The 19,698-nt window shown below is 38.8% G+C and overlaps 1 protein-coding gene across 3 annotated transcripts in view; it reads left to right on the top strand.

Annotated features, from left to right (window-relative positions):
• The window catches only part of C8H12orf54 (chromosome 8 C12orf54 homolog), a 52,497-nt gene that overhangs the window by 12,911 nt on the left and 19,888 nt on the right, over positions 1-19,698 (top strand). For all 3 annotated transcript variants that reach the window (XM_059183603.1, XM_059183601.1, XM_059183602.1), the window contains exons 5-7: positions 15,589-15,621; positions 17,650-17,674; positions 19,311-19,359. In XM_059183603.1, coding sequence (XP_059039586.1) covers positions 15,589-15,621; positions 17,650-17,674; positions 19,311-19,359 — 107 coding nt within the window. The remainder of the gene's footprint in view (positions 1-15,588; positions 15,622-17,649; positions 17,675-19,310; positions 19,360-19,698) is intronic.

Raw genomic sequence — 19,698 nt, 5'->3', positions numbered from 1 at the left:
AATTTCCCCAAACTCCCTTCTCCTCTCTAACTCCCCATGTCCTCCATGCTATTTGTTATGCTCCACAAATAAGTGAAACCATATGATAATTGACTCTCTCTGCTTGACTTATTTCACTCAGCATAATCTCTTCCAGTCCTGTCCATGTTGCTACAAAAGTTGGGTATTCATCCTTTCTGATGGAGGCATAATACTCCATAGTGTATATGGACCACATCTTCCTTATCCATTCGTCTGTTGAAGGGCATCTTGGTTCTTTCCACAGTTTGGCGACCGTGGCCATTGCTGCTATAAACATTGGGGTACAGATGGCCCTTCTTCTCACTACATCTGTATCTTTGGGGTAAATACCCAGGAGTGCAATTGCAGGGTCATAGAGAAGTTCTATTTTTAATTTCTTGAGGAATCTCCACACTGTTCTCCAAAGTGGCTGCACCAACCTGCATTCCCACCAACAGTGGAAGAGGGCTCCCCTTTCTCCACATCCCCTCAAACACATGTTGTTTCCTGTCTTGTTAATTTTGGCCATTCTAACTGGTGTAAGATGGTATCTCAATGTGGTTTTAATTTGAATCTCCCTGATGGCTAGTGATGATGAACATTTTCTCATGTGTCTGATAGCCATTTGTATGTCTTCATTGGAGAAGTCTCTGTTCATATCTTCTGCCCATTTTTTTATATGTTTGCCTGTTTTGTGTGTGTTGAGTTTGAGGAGTTCATTATAGATCCTGGATATCAACCTTTTGTCTGTACTACCTTTTGCAAATATCTTCTCCCATTCCGTGGGTTGCCTCTTTGTTTTTTTGATTGTTTCCTTTGCTGTGCAGAAGCTTTTGATTTTGATGAAGTCCCAAAAGTTTATTTTCGCTTTTGTTTCCTTTGCCTTTAAAGGCACCTCCTCTTACTTCCCACCATCTTGTCCCTTATCCTCTCTGCCAGCCTTTTAATAAGAACTATAAATCATGGAACACTACCTCAAAAAACTAATGATGAGCTGTATGGTGACTAACATAACACAATATAAATAAATAAATAATAAAATAATAAATCTTTTCCACTAACAAGAAATTCATACCCACTTGAGAAATACATATATTTTAAGTCTTGGATGAGAAGAAGACAAAGTTACAATTTTGTTATGAAAATTAAAGATCTTAATTCCATTTCTTTTCCAAAAGAAAGTTATTTTACCTTTAGAGCTACTCAAATTGTGTAACAAATACTTCACTTGACCCTTAAGTCCCATTTCATAAAAATAATTTTCTGAAACATTTGGCCCCTCCAAAAATGAATTTGCTTAAAAATAAACCTCTCAAAAAATAAATGACTCAACCTGAAAAGTATAGGTGTTTAATTTTATCTATTTAAGTGCAAAATTAAGTCCATTAAAAATGATTAATTTTCATATAATTACTAGTGAGTTTCACAGAGTAACATGTTAAGTGGCCCCATTGTTTCTAAAGGTCTTATCTGGAAGGTGATTGGGATTTTTGTCATTAGCACAGAGGAGGATAGTTTTCTCCCTCCCATTGGCTATGGCTGGCAGGTCTATATCAAGACACTGAAAGACATCAAAATTGGACTGTCATTCAGATACATTTTCAACATAACTTCAATATTTTGGACAGCATTCTGCTTTGAATTATTTATAATAGGAAATTGTTTTATTACTAAGGCATTTCTCTGTTGTGAATTTCTTTAAAGTATTTTAACAAAGATTCTGGAGGAGTACAAATGCCAGATTCATTCCATGGGATTAGAGGTTGCTAATAAAAAATTTTTAATGTTTTGAAATGTCCTAGACATTCCCAAATTGATTGACAGTAGTTTAACTGAGAATAATGGCTAACAAGTAGAAAACTATGCCTGGAGCTTTCCTATTCTTCAAATTTATTAGATTTGAGAGACTCAAACCTGCTTTTCATTGAAGAATTCTAAAGTGTTGAGAAGCAAAAGAATATGATTCTGTACTTTGGATGTGAAGAATAATTGCCATTTTTGTGGTTAGAAAAAAAATAACTGAATCTCACTTCAGTGACATGAGATTAAATCATTTAAATTTATTTAATTTTTAATTTATTTATTTATTTTAATTTATTTTCAGTGTAACAGAATTCATTGTTTTTGCACCACACCCAGTGCTCTATGCAATCCATGTCCTCTCCAATACCCACCACCTGGTTCCCCCAACCTCCCACCTCCTACCCCTTCAAAACCCTCAGATTGTTTTTCAGAGTCCATAGTCTCTCATGGTTCAACTCCCCTTCCAATTTCCTCAACTCCCTTCTCCTCTCCATCTCCCCTTGTCCTCCATGCTATTTGTTATGCTCCACAAATAAGTGAAACCATATTATAATTGACACTCTCTGCTTGACTTATTTCACTCAGCATAATCACTTCCAGTCCTGTCCATGTTGCTACAGAAGTTGAGTATTCATCCTTTCTGATGGAGGCATAATACTCCATAGTGTATATGGACCACATCTTCCTCATCCATTCATCTGCTAAGGGCATCTTGGTTCTTTCCACACTTTGGCGACTGTGGCCATTGCTGCTATAGACATTGGGGTACAGATGGCCCTTCTTTTCACTACATCTGTATCTTTGGGGTAAATACTCAGGAGTGCAATGGCAGGGTCATAGGGAAGCTCTATTTTTAATTTCTTGAGGAATCTCCACACTGTTCTCCAAAGTGGCTGCACCATCTTACATTCCCACCAACAGTATAAGAGGGTTCCCCTTTCTCCACATCCCCTCCAACACATGTTGTTTCCTGTCTTGCTAATTTTGGCCATTCTAACTGGTGTAAGGTGGTATCCCAATGTAGTTTAATTTGAATCTCCCTGATGGCTAGTGATGATGAACATTTTTTTCATGTGTCTGATAGCCATTTGTATGTCTTCATTGGAGAAGTGTCTGCTCATATCTTCTGCCCATTTTTTGATATGATTATCTGTTTTGTGTGTGTTGAGTTTGAGAAGTTCTTTATAGAGCCTGGATATCAACCTTTTGTCTATACTGTCATTTGCAAATATCTTCTCCCATTCCGTGGGTTGCCTGTTTTGTTGACTGTTTCCTTTGCTGTGCAGAAGCTTTTGATTTTTAATTAAAGATATCCAGCCAAAAACAGCCTTCTTCATTAAATCAAATGTTTGATAATAAATTAAATTGTTGAGTCCAATTACAAGTGTGTTTTAGAATCCGACAACTATGAGTTGAAAATTTTTAAAAAGGTCCTTTAAGTCACCAATGTAAATTTGTTGCTTTCAGTTGTCTAACTAGATCAATGCCATAAGCAGTAAGTCTGAGAATCTACATTATTCAGCCTGGATTTTGAAACAGATTTAAATTTAATGAATTTGAGAGTAGCTTATTTTCATTATATAAAAACTGATGTCCTTTCCATTTTCACAAAATGTCCTTGGTTTCCCAGCTATACAAAAATAATAAGGTGGCAAATTCTCAAACATGAAAATGCCAGACTTCACTTTACATTTGAATGTTATGTCAGTGGAGAAGCTAACTATGTCAATAGGTAGCCAGAGCAAGCTGTTGTGAATGTTCATAAACTACAGACATTATTTGGAGTTTCTGATGACTTCCCAAAAATATCAACTACTTCAACTTCCCAATCTTAACAATTCAGTTTCATGTACACTTAAACTCTTAGATAGGGGGTTGATCCCTCTGAACCTATAACATAAGTTTCCCTACAGAGCCAAGCAAGAAAAGACTATTAAATTAATCACTCTGGATTTTCTGTTGAAACAAGTAAAAGTCTCCACAGCCTCTCCTGCAAGCTCCCACTGAACAATATTATATGAAATGAGTAATGTGATCAACTTTTTTATTCATTGTGGTTTTTAAATTACTCTTCCTATAAGTTTTACAGAAGAAAGTAATCTTCTTAATTAAAATGGTTAGAGAAGAATTCTTTAGAGGGAAGAAGGATAAGATGGCAGAGGAACAAGGGATCCTATTTCAACCAGTCCCCTGAATTGAGCTGTATATCTACCAGACCATTCTAAACACCCATGAATCAGTCTGAGATGTAAGAAGATATATCTGGATCTCTACAAAGAGAGTATCTCCAGAAGCTGGTCTCAAGGTATGAAGAAGGGAGCCATGATTCTGCTGGCAGATATCAGAAGATAAATGGAAGTGCGAGGGAGCCTTCATGATTTTGCTCTGGGAAGGCAAAAGCTTCCCGTGCTGAGGACCATGCACAGACTTGCAGACCAGTAGCAGCAAGGAAAAAACTTTAGGGCAGCCCCCCACACTGAAACCTGCAGCTATGGGGGGTGTGAGCAAAAGGAGGGGGGGTCAGCTTGTGGTTTTAGAAGCACAAAGGGCAGAAATATGCTCAGCCCCAGAAGCAAGGGCTGGGAGTGCTGCTGTGGGGTGTACAACCTAGGACACTGCAGTTTTTGGCAGCACAGTCAGAAACGGAGACAGTGTGGCCTGGAGAGCTCAGTGAAGAACAGAAGGCAATCTCTCTATTCTGAGATAGAGGTTTGGATATAGTCACTTCTGCTTTGACTCTCGGAAGAGATTGGAAAGCCACCAGGGAAAGCCGCCAGACAACAAAAGCCCCAAAAAACTGTTTTTCACTGAGACCATCCCTCCCCCCACAGGGGGCAGGGCAACCCTGCCCAAACAGAGTTGCCTGAATAACAGCACAACAGGCCGCTCCCCTAGAAGACAGGCTGGAAGAACAAGAGGCTGACAACCTTAAGGTCTCTATAAAACAGGTACATCTTGCTTGGGTTGTGGTCAATAATTTGGACTCTATATATTCCTTCAACTACCCCTCAACAGAATGACTAAGAAGAGGAACCCCTAACAAGGGAAAGAATCAGAGAATATGGTCTCTGCCCCAGAACTAATGGGTATGGATATAACCAAGATATCAGAAATAGACTTCAGAGTAACAATTATCAAGGCAATATCTAGAATTGAGAAGATTATTATCGACAATATAGAATCTCTGAGGGCAGAAACAAGATCTAATCAGGCTGAACTTTAAAAGGCTATGAACGAAATGCAGTCTAAACTGGATACTCTGATTGCCAGGGTAAACGAAGCAGAAGAACAAATTATTGAGCCAGAGAATAAGATGATGGAAAAGAAGGAAACCAAGGCAGCATGTGAAAAACAAATTAAAACCAAGGAATCAAACTGAGCTAGATTAGTCACTCAACGAAGCATTCCAATATTAGAATTATTGGGATCCCTGAGGGGCTGGAGAGAGAGAGAGGTCTAGAAGATATATTTGAACAAATCTGTAGTTGAGAACATCCCTAATCTGGGGAATGAACTAAGCATTCGTGTCCAAGAGGCAGAGATAAGCCCTCCCAAGATCAATGAGAACAGACTAATGCCATGACATATAATAGAACAGTTTGCAAATCTTAGATCCAAGGAAACAATCTTGAAAGCAGTGAAGGGTAAGAAATTTCTTACATACAGAAGGAGGAACATCAGAATTGCATCAAACCTGTGCACAGAGACCTGACAAGGGCTGGAAAGACATAGGGTACTAAATGAGAAGAACATGCAGCCAAGGATACTTTATACAGCAAGGCTGTCACTCAGAATGGATGGAGAGAAAAGAGCTTCAAAAACCAGCATAAACTGAAAGACTATATGACCACCAAGCTGGCCCTGAAAGAAATATTAAGGGGGGGGGGGGGGTTCTATAAAAGAAGAAAGACTCCAAGAGTGATATAGATCAGAAATTTACAGAGACAATCTATAGAAACAAGGACTTCATAGGCAACATGATGACAATAAAGTCTTATCTTTAAATAATGACTCTCAACATGAATGGCCTAAATGCTCCCATAAAGCAGCACAGGGTTGCAGACTGAATAAAAAGACAGGACCCATCCATATGCTGTCTACAAGAGATTCACTTTGAACCTAAAGATACATTCAGGCTTAAAGTGAAGGGATGGAGAAGCACTTTTCATGCGAATACACTGCAAAAGAAAGCTGAGGTATCAATTCTCATTTCAGACAAATTAAATTTTAAGTTAAAGACTGTAGTTAGAGATACATAATGATACTATATCATTTTTAAAGAGTCTATCCAATAAGAGGATCAAACTACTATAAATATCTATGCCCCCAACATGGGAGCAGCCAACTACATAAGCCAACTGTTAACCAAAATAGACATACTGATAATACATTAATAGTAAGAGACCTCAACACTCCACTCTCAGCAATAGACATATCATCCAAGCAGAAAATCAACAAAGAAACAGGTGCTTTGAATGGCACATTGGACCATATGTACCTCATAGACATATACAGAAATTCCATCCTAAAACAACAGAATACTCATTCCTCTTGAGTGCACATGGAGCTTTCTACAGAAGAGACTACATACTGGGTCACAAATCATGTCTCAGCTGATACCAAAAGACAGAGATTATTCCCTGAATATTCTCAGATCATAATGCTTTGAAAGTGGAACTCAATCACAAGAAAATATTTGGAAGAAATTTAAACACTTGGAAACTAAAGACCATCCTGCTCAAGAAAGTCTGGGTCAACCAGGAAATGAAAGAAGAACTTAATTCATGGAAACCAATGAGAACAAAAACATGCTGGTCCAAAACCTATGGGGAATGTAGCCATCCAAGCCTCACTCAAATAAATACAAAAATCCTGAATACACAAATTAACTTTACACCTTAAGTAACTGGAGAAAGAACAACAAAGCCATGCATAAGAAGAGAAATAATTATAATTAGAGCAGAGATCAACGAATTAGAAACCAGAAATGCAGAAGAACACATCAAGGAAACTAGAAGCTAGTTCTTTGAAAGAATTAATAACGTCAATAAACCACTGGCCAGACTTATCCAAAAGAAAAGAGAAAGGACCCAAATTAATAAAATTATGAATGAAAGGAGAGAGATCATGACTAACACCAAGGACATAGAAAAAATCATTAGAAATTATCAACAACTATATGCCAATAAATTAAGCAACCTGGAAGAAATGGATGCCTTCCTAGAAAACTATAAACTACTAAGACTGAAACAGGAAGAAACTGACCACCTAAATAGACTAATAACCAGTAACGAGATTGAAGCAGTGATCAAAAACCTCCTAAAAAACAAGAATCTACAATCTGATGGAGTCCCCGGGGAATTCTACCAGACATTCAAAGAATAAGAAATACTACCTATTCTCCTGAAGCTGTTTCAAAAAATAAACAAAAGGAAAACTTCCAGACTCTATGAAAGCAGAATGACCTTGATCCTAAAACCAGGCAAAGACCCCATCAAAAAAGAATTTCAGACCAATACCCCTGATTAATATAGATGCCAAAATTCTCAACAGCTAATAGGATCCAGCAGTACATTAAAAATATTATTCTCACAACTAAGTGGGATTTATCCCTGGGATGCAAGGGGGGCTCAACATTCACAAATCAATCAGTGTGATAAAACACATTAATAAGAGAAGAGACAAGAACAGTACGGTCCTCTGAATTGATGCAGAGAAAGCATTTGACAAAATGCAGCATCCTTTCCCAATTAAAACTCTTCAGAGTGTAGGGATGGGGGTAACATTCTTCAACTTCATAAAAACCGTCTACGAAAAGCCGACAGTGAATATCATTCTCAATGGGAAAAAGCTGAGAGCCTTTCCCGTAAGATCAGCAACATGACAAGGATACCCAACCTCACCACTATTGTTCAACATAGTACTAAAAGACCTAGCAACAGCAATCAGACAACAAAAAGAAATAAAATGTATTCAAAATGGCAAAGAAGAAGTCAAACTCTCTCTCTTTACAGATGACATGATACTTTTTGTGGAAAACCCAAAAGACTTCACCCCCAAATTACTAGAACTCATACAGCAATTCAATAATGTGGCAGGATACAAAATCAATGCACAGAAATCAGCTGCTTTCCTATACACTAAAAATGGGACTACAGAAAGAGAAATTAGGGAATTGATTCCATTTAAAATAGCACCAAAAACCCTAAGACACCTTGGAATAAATCTAACAAAAGAGGTAAAGGATATACACTAGAAACTACATAACACTTATGAAAGAAATTGAAGAAGACACAAAAAGATGGAAAAGCATTCTATGCTCAAGGATCAGAAGAAAAAAATTGTTAAAATGTCCATGCTACCTAGAGCAATCCAGATCAAAATACCATTGACGCTTTTCAAAGTGCTGGAACAAACAATTTTAAAATTTGTATGACCCCTGAATTGCCAAGGAAATGATGAAAAAGAAAAACAAAGCTGGGGGCATCATGTTGCCTGATTTCAAGCTGTATTATAAAGCTGTAATCATCAAGACATAAGGTACTGGCCCAAAAACAGACACATAAATAGGTGGAACAGAAAAGAGAGACCAGGGAGGAGTCAAGATGGCGGAGAAGCAGCAAGCTGAGACTACTTCAGCTAGCAGGAGATCAGCTAGATGGCTTATCTAAAGATTGCAAACACCTACAAATCCATCGGCAGATCGAAGAGAAGAAGAACAGCAATTCTAGAACTAGAAAAACAACCTCTTTCTGAAGGTAGGACTGCTGGAGAAGTGAATCCAAAGCAATGGGAAGATAGACGCTGGGGGCAGGGGCTGGCTCCCAGCGAGCGGTGGAGCAACGGAGCACAAAATCAGGACTTTTAAAAGTCTGTTCCACCGAGGCACATTGCTCCAGAGGCTAAACGGGGGTGAAGCCCACACAGGGTCAGCATGGCCTCAGGTCCCGCAGGGTCACAGAAGGATTGGGGGTGTCTGAGTGTCGCAGAGCTTACAGGTATTAGAACGGGGAAGCTGGCTACAGAGACAGAGCTGACAGTGAGCTCACAGCTTGGGGGTACCTTGAACCACGGTCGCAGGCTCGGTGAGCTCAGAGTGCAGCCGGAGGTCAGGCTGACGGGAGTTACTGGGGTAGACCCTGGGGTTGTTGCCAGAGGCGCTGTTCTCTGAGGGTGCACTGAGGAGTGGAGCACCGGGCTCTCAGCACCTCCGGGCTGGAGACCAGGAGGCCGACATTTTTATTACTGTCCTCCGGAACTCTACAGAAAGCGCTCAGGGAACAAAAGCTTCTGAAAGCAAACCCGAGCAGATTAGTGAGCCCAGCCCCTGGTAAGGGTGGTGCAATTCCAACTGGGACAAAGACACTTGAGAATCAATACAACAGGCCCCTCCCCCAGAAGATCAACAAGAAATCCAGCCACGACCAAGGTCACATACCAAGGAGTGCAGTTTCAATACCAAGGAGAGCAGCAGAATTCCAGAGGAGGAGAAAGCAAAGCACGGAACTCATGGCTTTCTCCCTATGATTCTTTAGTCTTGCAGTTAATTTAATTTTTTTTTTGTTTCATTTTTTTCTCCTCTTCTGCTAAAAATATTTTTAACTTTTACCCTTTTCTTTTTTAACGTTTTTTAACTAGTTTAATATATATATTTTTCTTTTTTATACTTTTCTTTACACATTTTCTCTTTTTAATTCTTTTCTTTCTTTCCTTTTTTTTTCTTTCTTTCTTTCTGAACCTCTTTTTATCCCCTTTCTCCCCCCTCACGATTTGGGATCTCTTCTGATTTGGTTAAAGCATATTTTCCTGGGGTTGTTGCCACCTGTTGAGTATTTTACTTGCTCCTTCATATACTCTTATCTGGACAAAATGACAAGGCGGAAAAATTCACCACAAAAAAAGAAGAACAAGAGGGAGTACCGAAAGCTAGGGATCTAATCAATACAGACATTGGTAATATGTCAGATCTAGAGTTCAGAATGACAATTCTAAAGGTTCTAGCCGGGCTTGAAAAAGGCATGGAAGATATTAGAGAAACCCCCTCGGGAGATATAAAAACCCTTTCTGGAGATATAAAAGAACTAAAGTCTAACCAAGTTGAAATTTAAAAAGCTATTAATGAGGTGCAATCAAAAATGGAGGCTCTCACTGCTAGGATAAATGAGGCAGAAGAAAGAATTAGCAATATAGAAGACCAAATGACAGAAAATAAAGAAGCTGAGCAAAAGAGGGACAAACAGCTACTGGACCATGAGCAGAGAATTCGACAGATAAGTGACACCATAAGACAAAACAACATTAGAATAATTGGGATTCCAGAAGAAGAATAAAGAGAGAGGGGAGCAGAAGATATATTGGAGAGAATTATTATAGAGAATTTCCCCAATATGGCAAAGGGAACAAGCATCAAAATTCGGGAGGTTCAGAGAACGCCCCTCAAAATCAATAAGAATAAGCCCACACCCTGTCAACTAATAGTAAAATTTACGAGCCTTAGTGACAAAGAGAAAATCCTGAAAGCAGCCCGGGAAAAGAAGTCTGTAACATACAATGGTAAAAATATTAGATTGGCAGCTGACGTATCCACAGAGAACTGGCAGGCCAGAAAGAGCTGGCATGATATTTTCAGAGCACTAAATGAGAAAAACATGCAGCCAAGATACTATATCCAGCTAGGCTATCATTGAAAATAGAAGGAGAGATTAAAAGCTTCCAGGACAAAAACTGAAAGAATTTGCAAACACCAAACCAGCTCTACAGGAAATATTGAAAGGGGTCCTCTAAACAAAGAGAGACCCTAAAAGTAGTAGATCAGAAAGGAACAGAGACAATATACTGTAACAGTCACCTTACAGGCAATACAATGGCCCTAAATTCATATCTCTCAATAGTTACCCTGAATGTTAATGGGCTAAATGCCCCAATCAAAAGACACAGGGTATCAGAATGGATAAAAAAACAAAACCCATCTATATGTTGCCTACAAGAAACACATTTTAAGCCCAAAGACACCTCCAGAATTAAAGTGAGGGGGTGGAAAAGAATTTACCATGCTAATGGACATCAGAAGAAAGCAGGAGTGGCAATCCTTATATCAGACCAATTAGATTTTAAGCCAAGACTATAATAAGAGATGAGGAAAGACACTATATCATACTCAAAGGGTCTGTCCAACAAGAAAATCTAACAATTTTAAATGTCTATGTCCCCAATGTGGGAGCAGCCAACTATATAAACCAATTAATAACAAAATCAAAGAAACACATCAACAATAATAAATAATACTAGGGGACTTTAACACTCCCCTCACTGAAATGGACAGATCATCCAAGCAAAAGATCAACAAGGAAATAAAGGCCTTAAGTGACACACTGGACCAGATGGACATCACAGATATATTCAGAACATTTCATCCCAAAGCAACAGAATACACATTCTTCTCTAGAGCACATGGAACATTCTCCAGAATAGATCACATCCTCGGTCCTAAATCAGGACTCAACCGGTATCAAAAGATTGGGATCATTCCCTGCACATTTTCAGACCACAATGCTCTGAAGCTAGAACTCAACCACAAGCGGAAGTTTGGAAAGAACCCAAATACATGGAGACTAAACAGCATTCTTCTAAAGAATGAATGGGTCAACCAGGAAATTAAAGAAGAATTGAAAAAAATCATGGAAACAAATGATAGTGAAAATACAATGATTCAAAATCTGTGGGACACAACAAAGGCAGTCCTGAGAGGAAAATATATAGCGGTACAAGCCTTTCTCAAGAAACAAGAAAGGTCTCAGGTACACAACCTAACCCTACAACTAAAGGAGCTGGAGAAAGAACAAGAAAGAAACCCTAAGCCCAGCAGGAGAAGAGAAATCATAAAGATCAGAGCAGAAATCAATGAAATAGAAACCAAAAAAAAAAAAAAAAATAGAACAAATCAACGAAACTAGGAGCTGGTTCTTTGAAAGAATTAATAAAATTGATAAACCCCTGGCCAGAATTATCAAAAAGAAAAGAGAAAGGACCCAAATAAATAAAATTATGAATGAAAGAGGAGAGATCACAACTAACACCAAAGAAATACAATTATAAGAACATACTATGAGCAACTCTACACCAACAAATTTGACAATCTGGAAGAAATGGATGCATTCCTAGAAACATATAAATTACCACAACTGAACCAGGAAGAAATAGAAAGCCTGAGCAGATCCATAACCAGTAAGGAGATTGAAACAGTCATTAAAAATCTCCAAACAAAAAAAAAGCCCAGGGCCAGACGGCTTCCCAGGGGAATTCTACCAAACATTTAAAGAAGAACTAATTCCTATTCTCCTGAAACTGTTCCAAAAAGTAGAAATGGAAGGAAAACTTCCAAACTCATTTTATGAGGCCAGAATCACTTTGCTCCCAAAACCAGACAAGGATCCAATCAGAAAAGAGAGCTATAGACCAATATCCTTGATGAACACAGATGCGAAAATTCTCACCAAAATACTAGCGAATAGGATTCAACAGTACATTAAAAGGATTATTCACCACGACCAAGTGGGATTTACTCCAGGGCTGCAAGGTTGGTTCAACATCTGCAAATCAATCAATGTGATACAACACATCAATAAAAAAAGAACAAGAACCATATGATACTCAATAGGTGCTGAAAAAGCATTTGACAAAGTACAGCATCCCTTCCTGATCAAAACTCTTCAAAGTGTAGGCATAGAGGGCACATACCTCAATATTATCAAAGCCATTTATGAAAAACCCACCACAAATATTATTCTCAATGGAGAAAAACTGAAAGCTTTTCTGCTAAGGTCAGGAACAAGACAGGGATGTCCATTATCACCACTGCTATTCAACATAGTACTAGAAGTCCTAGCCTCAGCAATCAGACAACAAAAGGAAATTAAAGGCATCCAAATCGGCAAAGAAGAAGTCAAACTATCACTCTTTGCAGATGATATGATACTATATGTGGAAAACCCAAAAGACTCCACTCCAAACTGCTAGAACTTGTACAGGAATTCAGTAAAGTGTCAGGATATAAAATCAATGCACAGAAATCAGTTGAATTTCTCTACACCAACAACAAGACAGAAGAAAGAGAAATTAAGGAGTCAATCCCATTTACAATTGCACCCAAAACCATAAGATACCTAGGAATAAACCTAACCAAAGAGACACAGAATCTATACTCAGAAAACTATAAAGTACTCATGAAAGAAATTGAGGAAGACACAAAGAAATGGAAAAATGTTCCATGCTCCTGGATTGGAAGAACAAATATTGTGAAAATGTCTATGCTACCTAAAGCAACCTACACATTTAATGCAATTCCTATCAAACTACCATCCATCTTTTTCAAAGAAATGGAACAAATAATCCTAAAATTTATATGGAACCAGAAAAGACCTCGAATAGCCAAAGGAATATTGAAAAAGAAAGCCAAAGTTGGTGGCATCACAATTCCAGACTTCAAGCTCTTTTACAAAGCTGTCATCATCAAGACAGCATGGTACTGGCACAAAAACAGACACATAGATCAATGGAACAGAATAGAGAGCCCAGAAATAGACCCTCAACTCTATGGTCAACTAATCTTCGACAAAGCAGGAAGGAGTGTCCAATGGAAAAAAGACAGCCTCTTCAATAAATGGTGTTGGGAAAATTGGACAGCCACATGAAAATAGACTCAAAATGGATGAAGTACCTCAATGTGAGAAAGGAATCCATCAAAATCCTTGAGGAGAACACAGGCAGCAACCTCTTCGACCTCAGCCGCAGCAACATCTTCCTAGGGACATCGCCAAAGGCAAGGGAAGCAAGGGCAAAATGAACTATTGGGATTTCATCAAGATCAAAAGCTTTTGCACAGCAAAGGAAACAGTTAACAAAATCAAAAGACAACTAACAGAATGGGAGAAGATATTTGCAAATGACATATTAGATAAAGGACTAGTGTCCAAAGTCTATAAAGAACTTAGCAAACTCAACACCCAAGGAACAAATAACCCAATCAAGAAATGGGCAGAGGACATGAAACAGACATTTCTGCAAAGAAGACATCCAGATGGCCAACATACACATGAAAAAGTGCTCCATATCACTCGGCATCAGGGAAATACAAATCAAAACCACAATGAGATATCACCTCACACCAGTCAGAATGGCTAAAATCAACAAGTCAGGAAATGACAGATGCTGGAGAGGATGTGGAGAAAGGGGAACCATCCTACACTGTTGGTGGGAATGCAAGCTGGTCCAACCACTCTGGAAAACAGCATGGAGGTTCCTCAAAATGTTGAAAATAGAACTGCCCTATGACCCAGCAATTGCACTATTGGGTATTTACCCTAAAGATACAAACGTAGTGATCCAAAGAGGGACGTTCACCTGAATGTTTATAGCAGCAATGTCCACAATAGCCAAATTATGGAAAGAACCTAGATGTCCATCAACAGATGAATGGATAAAGAAAAGGTGGTATATATACACAATGGAATACTATGCAGCCATCAAAAGAAATGAAATCTTGCCATTTGCGACAACATGGATGGAACTAGAGCGTATCATGCTTAGTGAAATAAGTCAAGCAGAGAAAGACAACTATCATATGATCTCCCCGATATGAGGAAGTGGTGATGCAACATGGGGGCTTAAGTGGGTATGAGAAGAATCAATGAAACAAGATGGGATTGGGAGGGAGACAAACCATAAGTGACTCTTGGTCTCACAAAACAAACTGAGGGTTGCTGGGGGGAGAGGGGTTGGGGGAAGGGGGGTGGGGTTATGGACATTGGGGAGGGTATGTGCTTTGGTGAGTGCTGTGAAGTGTGTAAACCTGGTGATTCACAGACCTGTACCCCTGGGGATAAAAATATGTTTAAAATATATATATATATTTTTTTTTTAATTTTATATATATATATATAATAAAATGAATAGGACAACTCTAATATTTTCACAACTATTGTATTAGCTAAAGATGAGTTGCTTATGTAAGCAACAGAAAACCATCCTGTTGGGAACCAGTATATAACTGGATACCTGTGATATTAAAAAGGATGAATGTGATACAACAAAGAGTGAACACAGGCAGTATACCGATAACTGGCATAGTCCACCCCATCGACTATTCAGCTTCCATATGCATCCATAGACACATGTTGAAACTCCTGAGTATCTTGTTTGCTTCCACCAAACAAGATACAACTATCTATCTCAAAGTCCTCATCCTTTCCCCAAAATGAGGCAACTCAGATTTCCAACAGTCCTTATATCCATCCATAGCTTGGTATAAGTGGAGTTATATATTTAGTTTTATAAAAACTGCCAGAGCTTTTCCCAAAATGATCATACAATTCTATAAACCTTCCAATATTGTATGAGTTCTAGCTGTTCTGTATCCTCACCAATATTTGGTGTTGTCCTCCTATGTATTATAATTTAAACACAAATATGTGTTGATTTTAACAGCTATGCTTAGCTTCAGAACAAGGACCAATTAAACCAATGTAGTAGTGGGTTTAATTTATATTCCTTTCATAACTCAGTCTTCTTTAAATAACTTCCTGCATTTCACCCATTTACCATATGGAGAAATCATAGCCCAGAAATATATGTAGAGTAGAAGTAGGATATATTGTTAAATCTAGGAAGCCATAGTCATCTTGGCATTCACACCCTATAGCCTAATAGCTGGAAGATTCTATATATAAAATTCCTCTGTAATAAAGCCTAGAACATTAATTTTTCATAATTTTTGTGTCTTCTTTTCAGGTGTTAATGGCCTTTAGGGATATACAAAAGGAGGTGAGATTAAAATTCAATTCTCTAAAATCCCTGGTCATATCACTTTCCCTTGCTTCCATTTTTACTATACCCTAATGTGATGTTGACCCTGATCAAGGTTTTAGTTTCATTCCTTTATCTAGTGATTTCTCCCTTTATAGAGTAGCACTGACTTGTCAGTTCAGGAATCTAAGAGAAGAAGAGGTTTAACAACCCCCTTGTGGAAATATGATAACAGAGGAAATTGTATCTACCAGAACTTCTCTCAGCAAGAATACTCTGTGTAGTTATACAAAACACTGATAAGTGACTGAGTTAGAAGGAGTCCCCAACTAATATGGTAGATTTCCTTAATGGACAAGTACATCTACTAACTGTAGGAAAGTGCAAATTAGAGAACAGAGTAAATGTCTTTGCTAAATAAAAACATTCTTCCTCCTCTGCTCTTCCTCTATGCAGATTTCAGTCTTTTTCTATACACTGATCAATATTTTTAAAATATGGTCAAACATGCACTATATTATTGGCCTGTCCCAGACACTGGGTTATTATATTAGCTTTCTCAAGGTCTTGATATATCTGAGTCCTACCAAGCCTGCTCTCCCACCTTCCCACCTTTTTTTTTCTTTCCTGCCTGGTACAGTGGAGAACAATAAGCACTCTCTACATAACTTCTTATCAGTGACTAAATAAGTAAACACATAGCTTAAGTACTAATATTATAAAAAACAAAGTAAATGGGAAACTTTTAGACAGATGTCTTAACTTTTGTTTTTCTGACTAAAGACACAGTTTCATTAAAATTATATTTTAAAACTCTTAGAAATAGTTCTCTCTTCCTAGTTGGCAAGAGGTGATGTATAAATTAACTGAGAAGGCACTGAAAATAAATTTCCTCTAATTCACTATCAGAACCACTTTTGGCCTTAGAACTGAAACTATTCTATAGTCCCAAGAAGCTATGTCTTTGTATTCTGTTGCTATGTCTGGAACTTACTCTAAGGAAAATTAAAGCAGTCTTTGCCTCCATCTGGCTGCAAGTAAAAGGGGGCACTGGTTAGAGGTCAGAAATTTGATATTTTTACACAAGCCTTAGGGTCAGAGTGCCTCCACCCTACTTGGAACTTTAGTTCCCTGAGGACTGTATCTCCTCCAGATAGCATTTCAGTTAGTAAAAGGAGGAAGCCTCTCTATAAGCGGGACTTGTGTGTGTTTATTTCCATCCTCTCAGGACCTATATATGAAGTTAAAAGTCATCTGATGTCCTCTATGCTGAAGCTCTCTTCTTTTGCTTCTTCATGGGGTCCACCAGAGAAATCCCTGCCCTCAAGGATCCTCCAGGCTGGTACAGCCAAAACAGATACCCTAGTCACAGATTTATTAAGAACAATTTTTGTACTTAAATACTGAGGGAATAATGTCAAGCAAAAGATATCAGGGAGAGTTAGAATGTACTTTCTTTTTGATTAGACAAAGATTAGGACCCATGCCTAGAGCACTATTACACAGAGAGATAATCTACCAGACTCCTGTTTGCTCTGGGGTCCCAGAGGGCATATCATCACCAGCTGTTTACTCTAGGATGGGTACGAAGGATTTTTTTAAGGTCTTTCAGAGATATTAAAAGGTTCTCCTCGGAGAACCACTGGAGATGCAGAGAGAGTAAAGGGGCCAGAAAAGGGAGAGCAGAAAGGCCAGAAAAAAATAAAAGAGTAGAGACCACTAAATGAGCAATTATGACCATATGAATTGTGTGTCTCCCACCCCTAAAAAGGCCACATCTCATCCTATTTATTTATTATTCAATAAACATTTATTGAGCAGATACTCTATAGCAGGGTATTATGTTAAGTGGTCTGGTATGAAGGACACACACAAAAAAGTTCTGCTTTCAGGAAACTTAGAATTTAATTACATCCTCTAAAAGCCCATAATTTCCCACATAGACATCACTACATTTGACCAAGTGTACAGCTGTTATACCAAATTTTCAGAGGAGACTAGCCTCTAAGTCTCTGACTCTCTCTCTGAATTCTCATTATTTTTCAGCTGCAGGAAGATGCTCGGATTCGAGGTAAAAGAACAGTATTCCAAGGTTTGATTAAGCCTAGAGTGGTGGGAGGGAAAAAGGAGGAGTTTAACCCAAAGACTCATCATCCATTTGGCTAAAAGCTGGAGCTGAGGTACTCTTTTCTCCCTCCACCCATCCCCCCCGCCACCTTCAGCCAAATAAACACTGGCTCTCCCTGAACTCCCATGAGCACTGCTAGTCTCTCCTTTGTCCATCCCAATTACCTGGACAGGTTCCTCCCATGGGATGCATGCCGAGGACCTAAGGATACTCTCAGCCCTCAGTAAGACATGGCCCTTTTCAGTAGAGGAGAGACAACAAGCATAGAGGTTAGCAGCTTCCCCGTTCTCCTTTATGGGTTTAGCAGGGCTGGCATAGGAACTAAACAGTGGGGCAGTCAGAACAGAATGCTTATTCAGAGTGGTCAAGTTATAGTTCTCAAATGCCCAGATGCAAATTCCAGTGTTCAAGGAAAATGTTCAAAACACCCAGAAGCCAAAATTACAGCATAAAAGTCATATCTGGAGCACCTTCTTTCATCCACCCAAGAAGGAATTTATAAAACAGGGCTTTTCAAACTTCATTATTTTGTGTAAGTATACAAATCACCTGTATACCTTGTTAAAAAGTAGATTCTGATTCAGTAGGTCTAGCATGGACCTGAGATTCTATATTTCTAACAGGTTACAGTGTGATTCCAAAACTGCTGATTCATTCACCAGTATTGAGGATATAAATAACTGAGCCAAGGAAGGAATCAGAGGAATCAGAGGGAGGAGGATTCCTCAAAAGAGGAATCTAACAAACCTAGCGATCTCTCCAGGAATTAAAACTACCCATGCTTTTCTAGCCTCTCCCCAAAAGAGAGCTCATAAGAGGCCAAAAGTTCTTGGATCTTTAAATACAGCCAGTCTAGGAAAAAAAAAAAACCCTCTAAATCTTTCTCCAAGCCTGATTAATCACCTCCATTCATCAGAATGTAAAGAATTATTACCAGGTAGCCTCCATCATGAGATACAGAGGATATTTTCTTGGCTGCTGATCCCTAAGTGTCAATAGGCCAAAAGAGCCAAACTTACCTCAGCTTGAAGAATATTCTCATTTATCTAAGAATGGCTGAATTTCAAGGAAATCACTGCAGGGCTTTCAGAATAACCATCCGATGACCTAGAATATAAAAATGTTGACTTACGATCCCAACTGTTGCTGCTACTAGCTTTCTGCTTCCTAAAATGGTGGGGCGGGGGGGAAGGTTGGTGGCATTCAGAATAGGATGAGAATTCAAGCCTCATTGTGTCTATATTCCAAACAAAAAAGAATACAGGAAGTGAGAAATCAAGGACCTGGGCCCCAGTGGCAGTGCCCTGGGACTGAGACATTTTGCTCACTCCTAATGCCCAGCTATGATTAAACAGATCTGATGGCCATAATTCACTATGCTTTGCAAGTGATCAGATGTCTGGTGCCACATTCTGCAACTGCCTCTCTGACAGGCCTGTAAGTTTTCAGTTTAGTTTAAGTTCTAACTTCTCCTTCTTTAGCTATAGTCCTAAGTAAGGATGTGAGCAGGGCTCAGGGCTCTCAAGGAAACATTTCTAGACCCCTTTAACAGAATGACTCTTTCATGTGTCCACCTCAGGGATGAGCAACTGCTCCATGACACCCAGGTCATCTACATCCTGGACTGGGTAAGTATCTCTCTTATGATAATCCCCAAAGGAGATGGCAACTACCAAGATATGGATATAATGGCTTGGAATATAGCTGTCTCTGAGCCTTGAGCTTTCAGAAGCCTGTACTTCCAATATACAACTTTCCTAAAAGGGCAGGAGGTGACAACCCCCCTGCACCATTCTCAACTAATGGTGAACTACAGAACCAGGGCTTCTTCCTCCATCCTCAGCCCCTTCAGAGATACCTGTAATCTCAGGATCAGTCCTGGACCTCACCATAATAGATATGGGGAGATTCGTATCAGAATCTTCAGTTGAGGGAATAAGGGAACACAGAAAAAATGTCAGATAAGG

Source organism: Mustela lutreola, chromosome 8, assembly GCF_030435805.1.
Source record: "Mustela lutreola isolate mMusLut2 chromosome 8, mMusLut2.pri, whole genome shotgun sequence".
NCBI lineage: Eukaryota > Metazoa > Chordata > Mammalia > Carnivora > Mustelidae > Mustela > Mustela lutreola.
The sequence above is the reverse complement of the archived record's forward strand: the minus strand, read 5'-3'. Positions and strand labels throughout refer to the sequence as shown.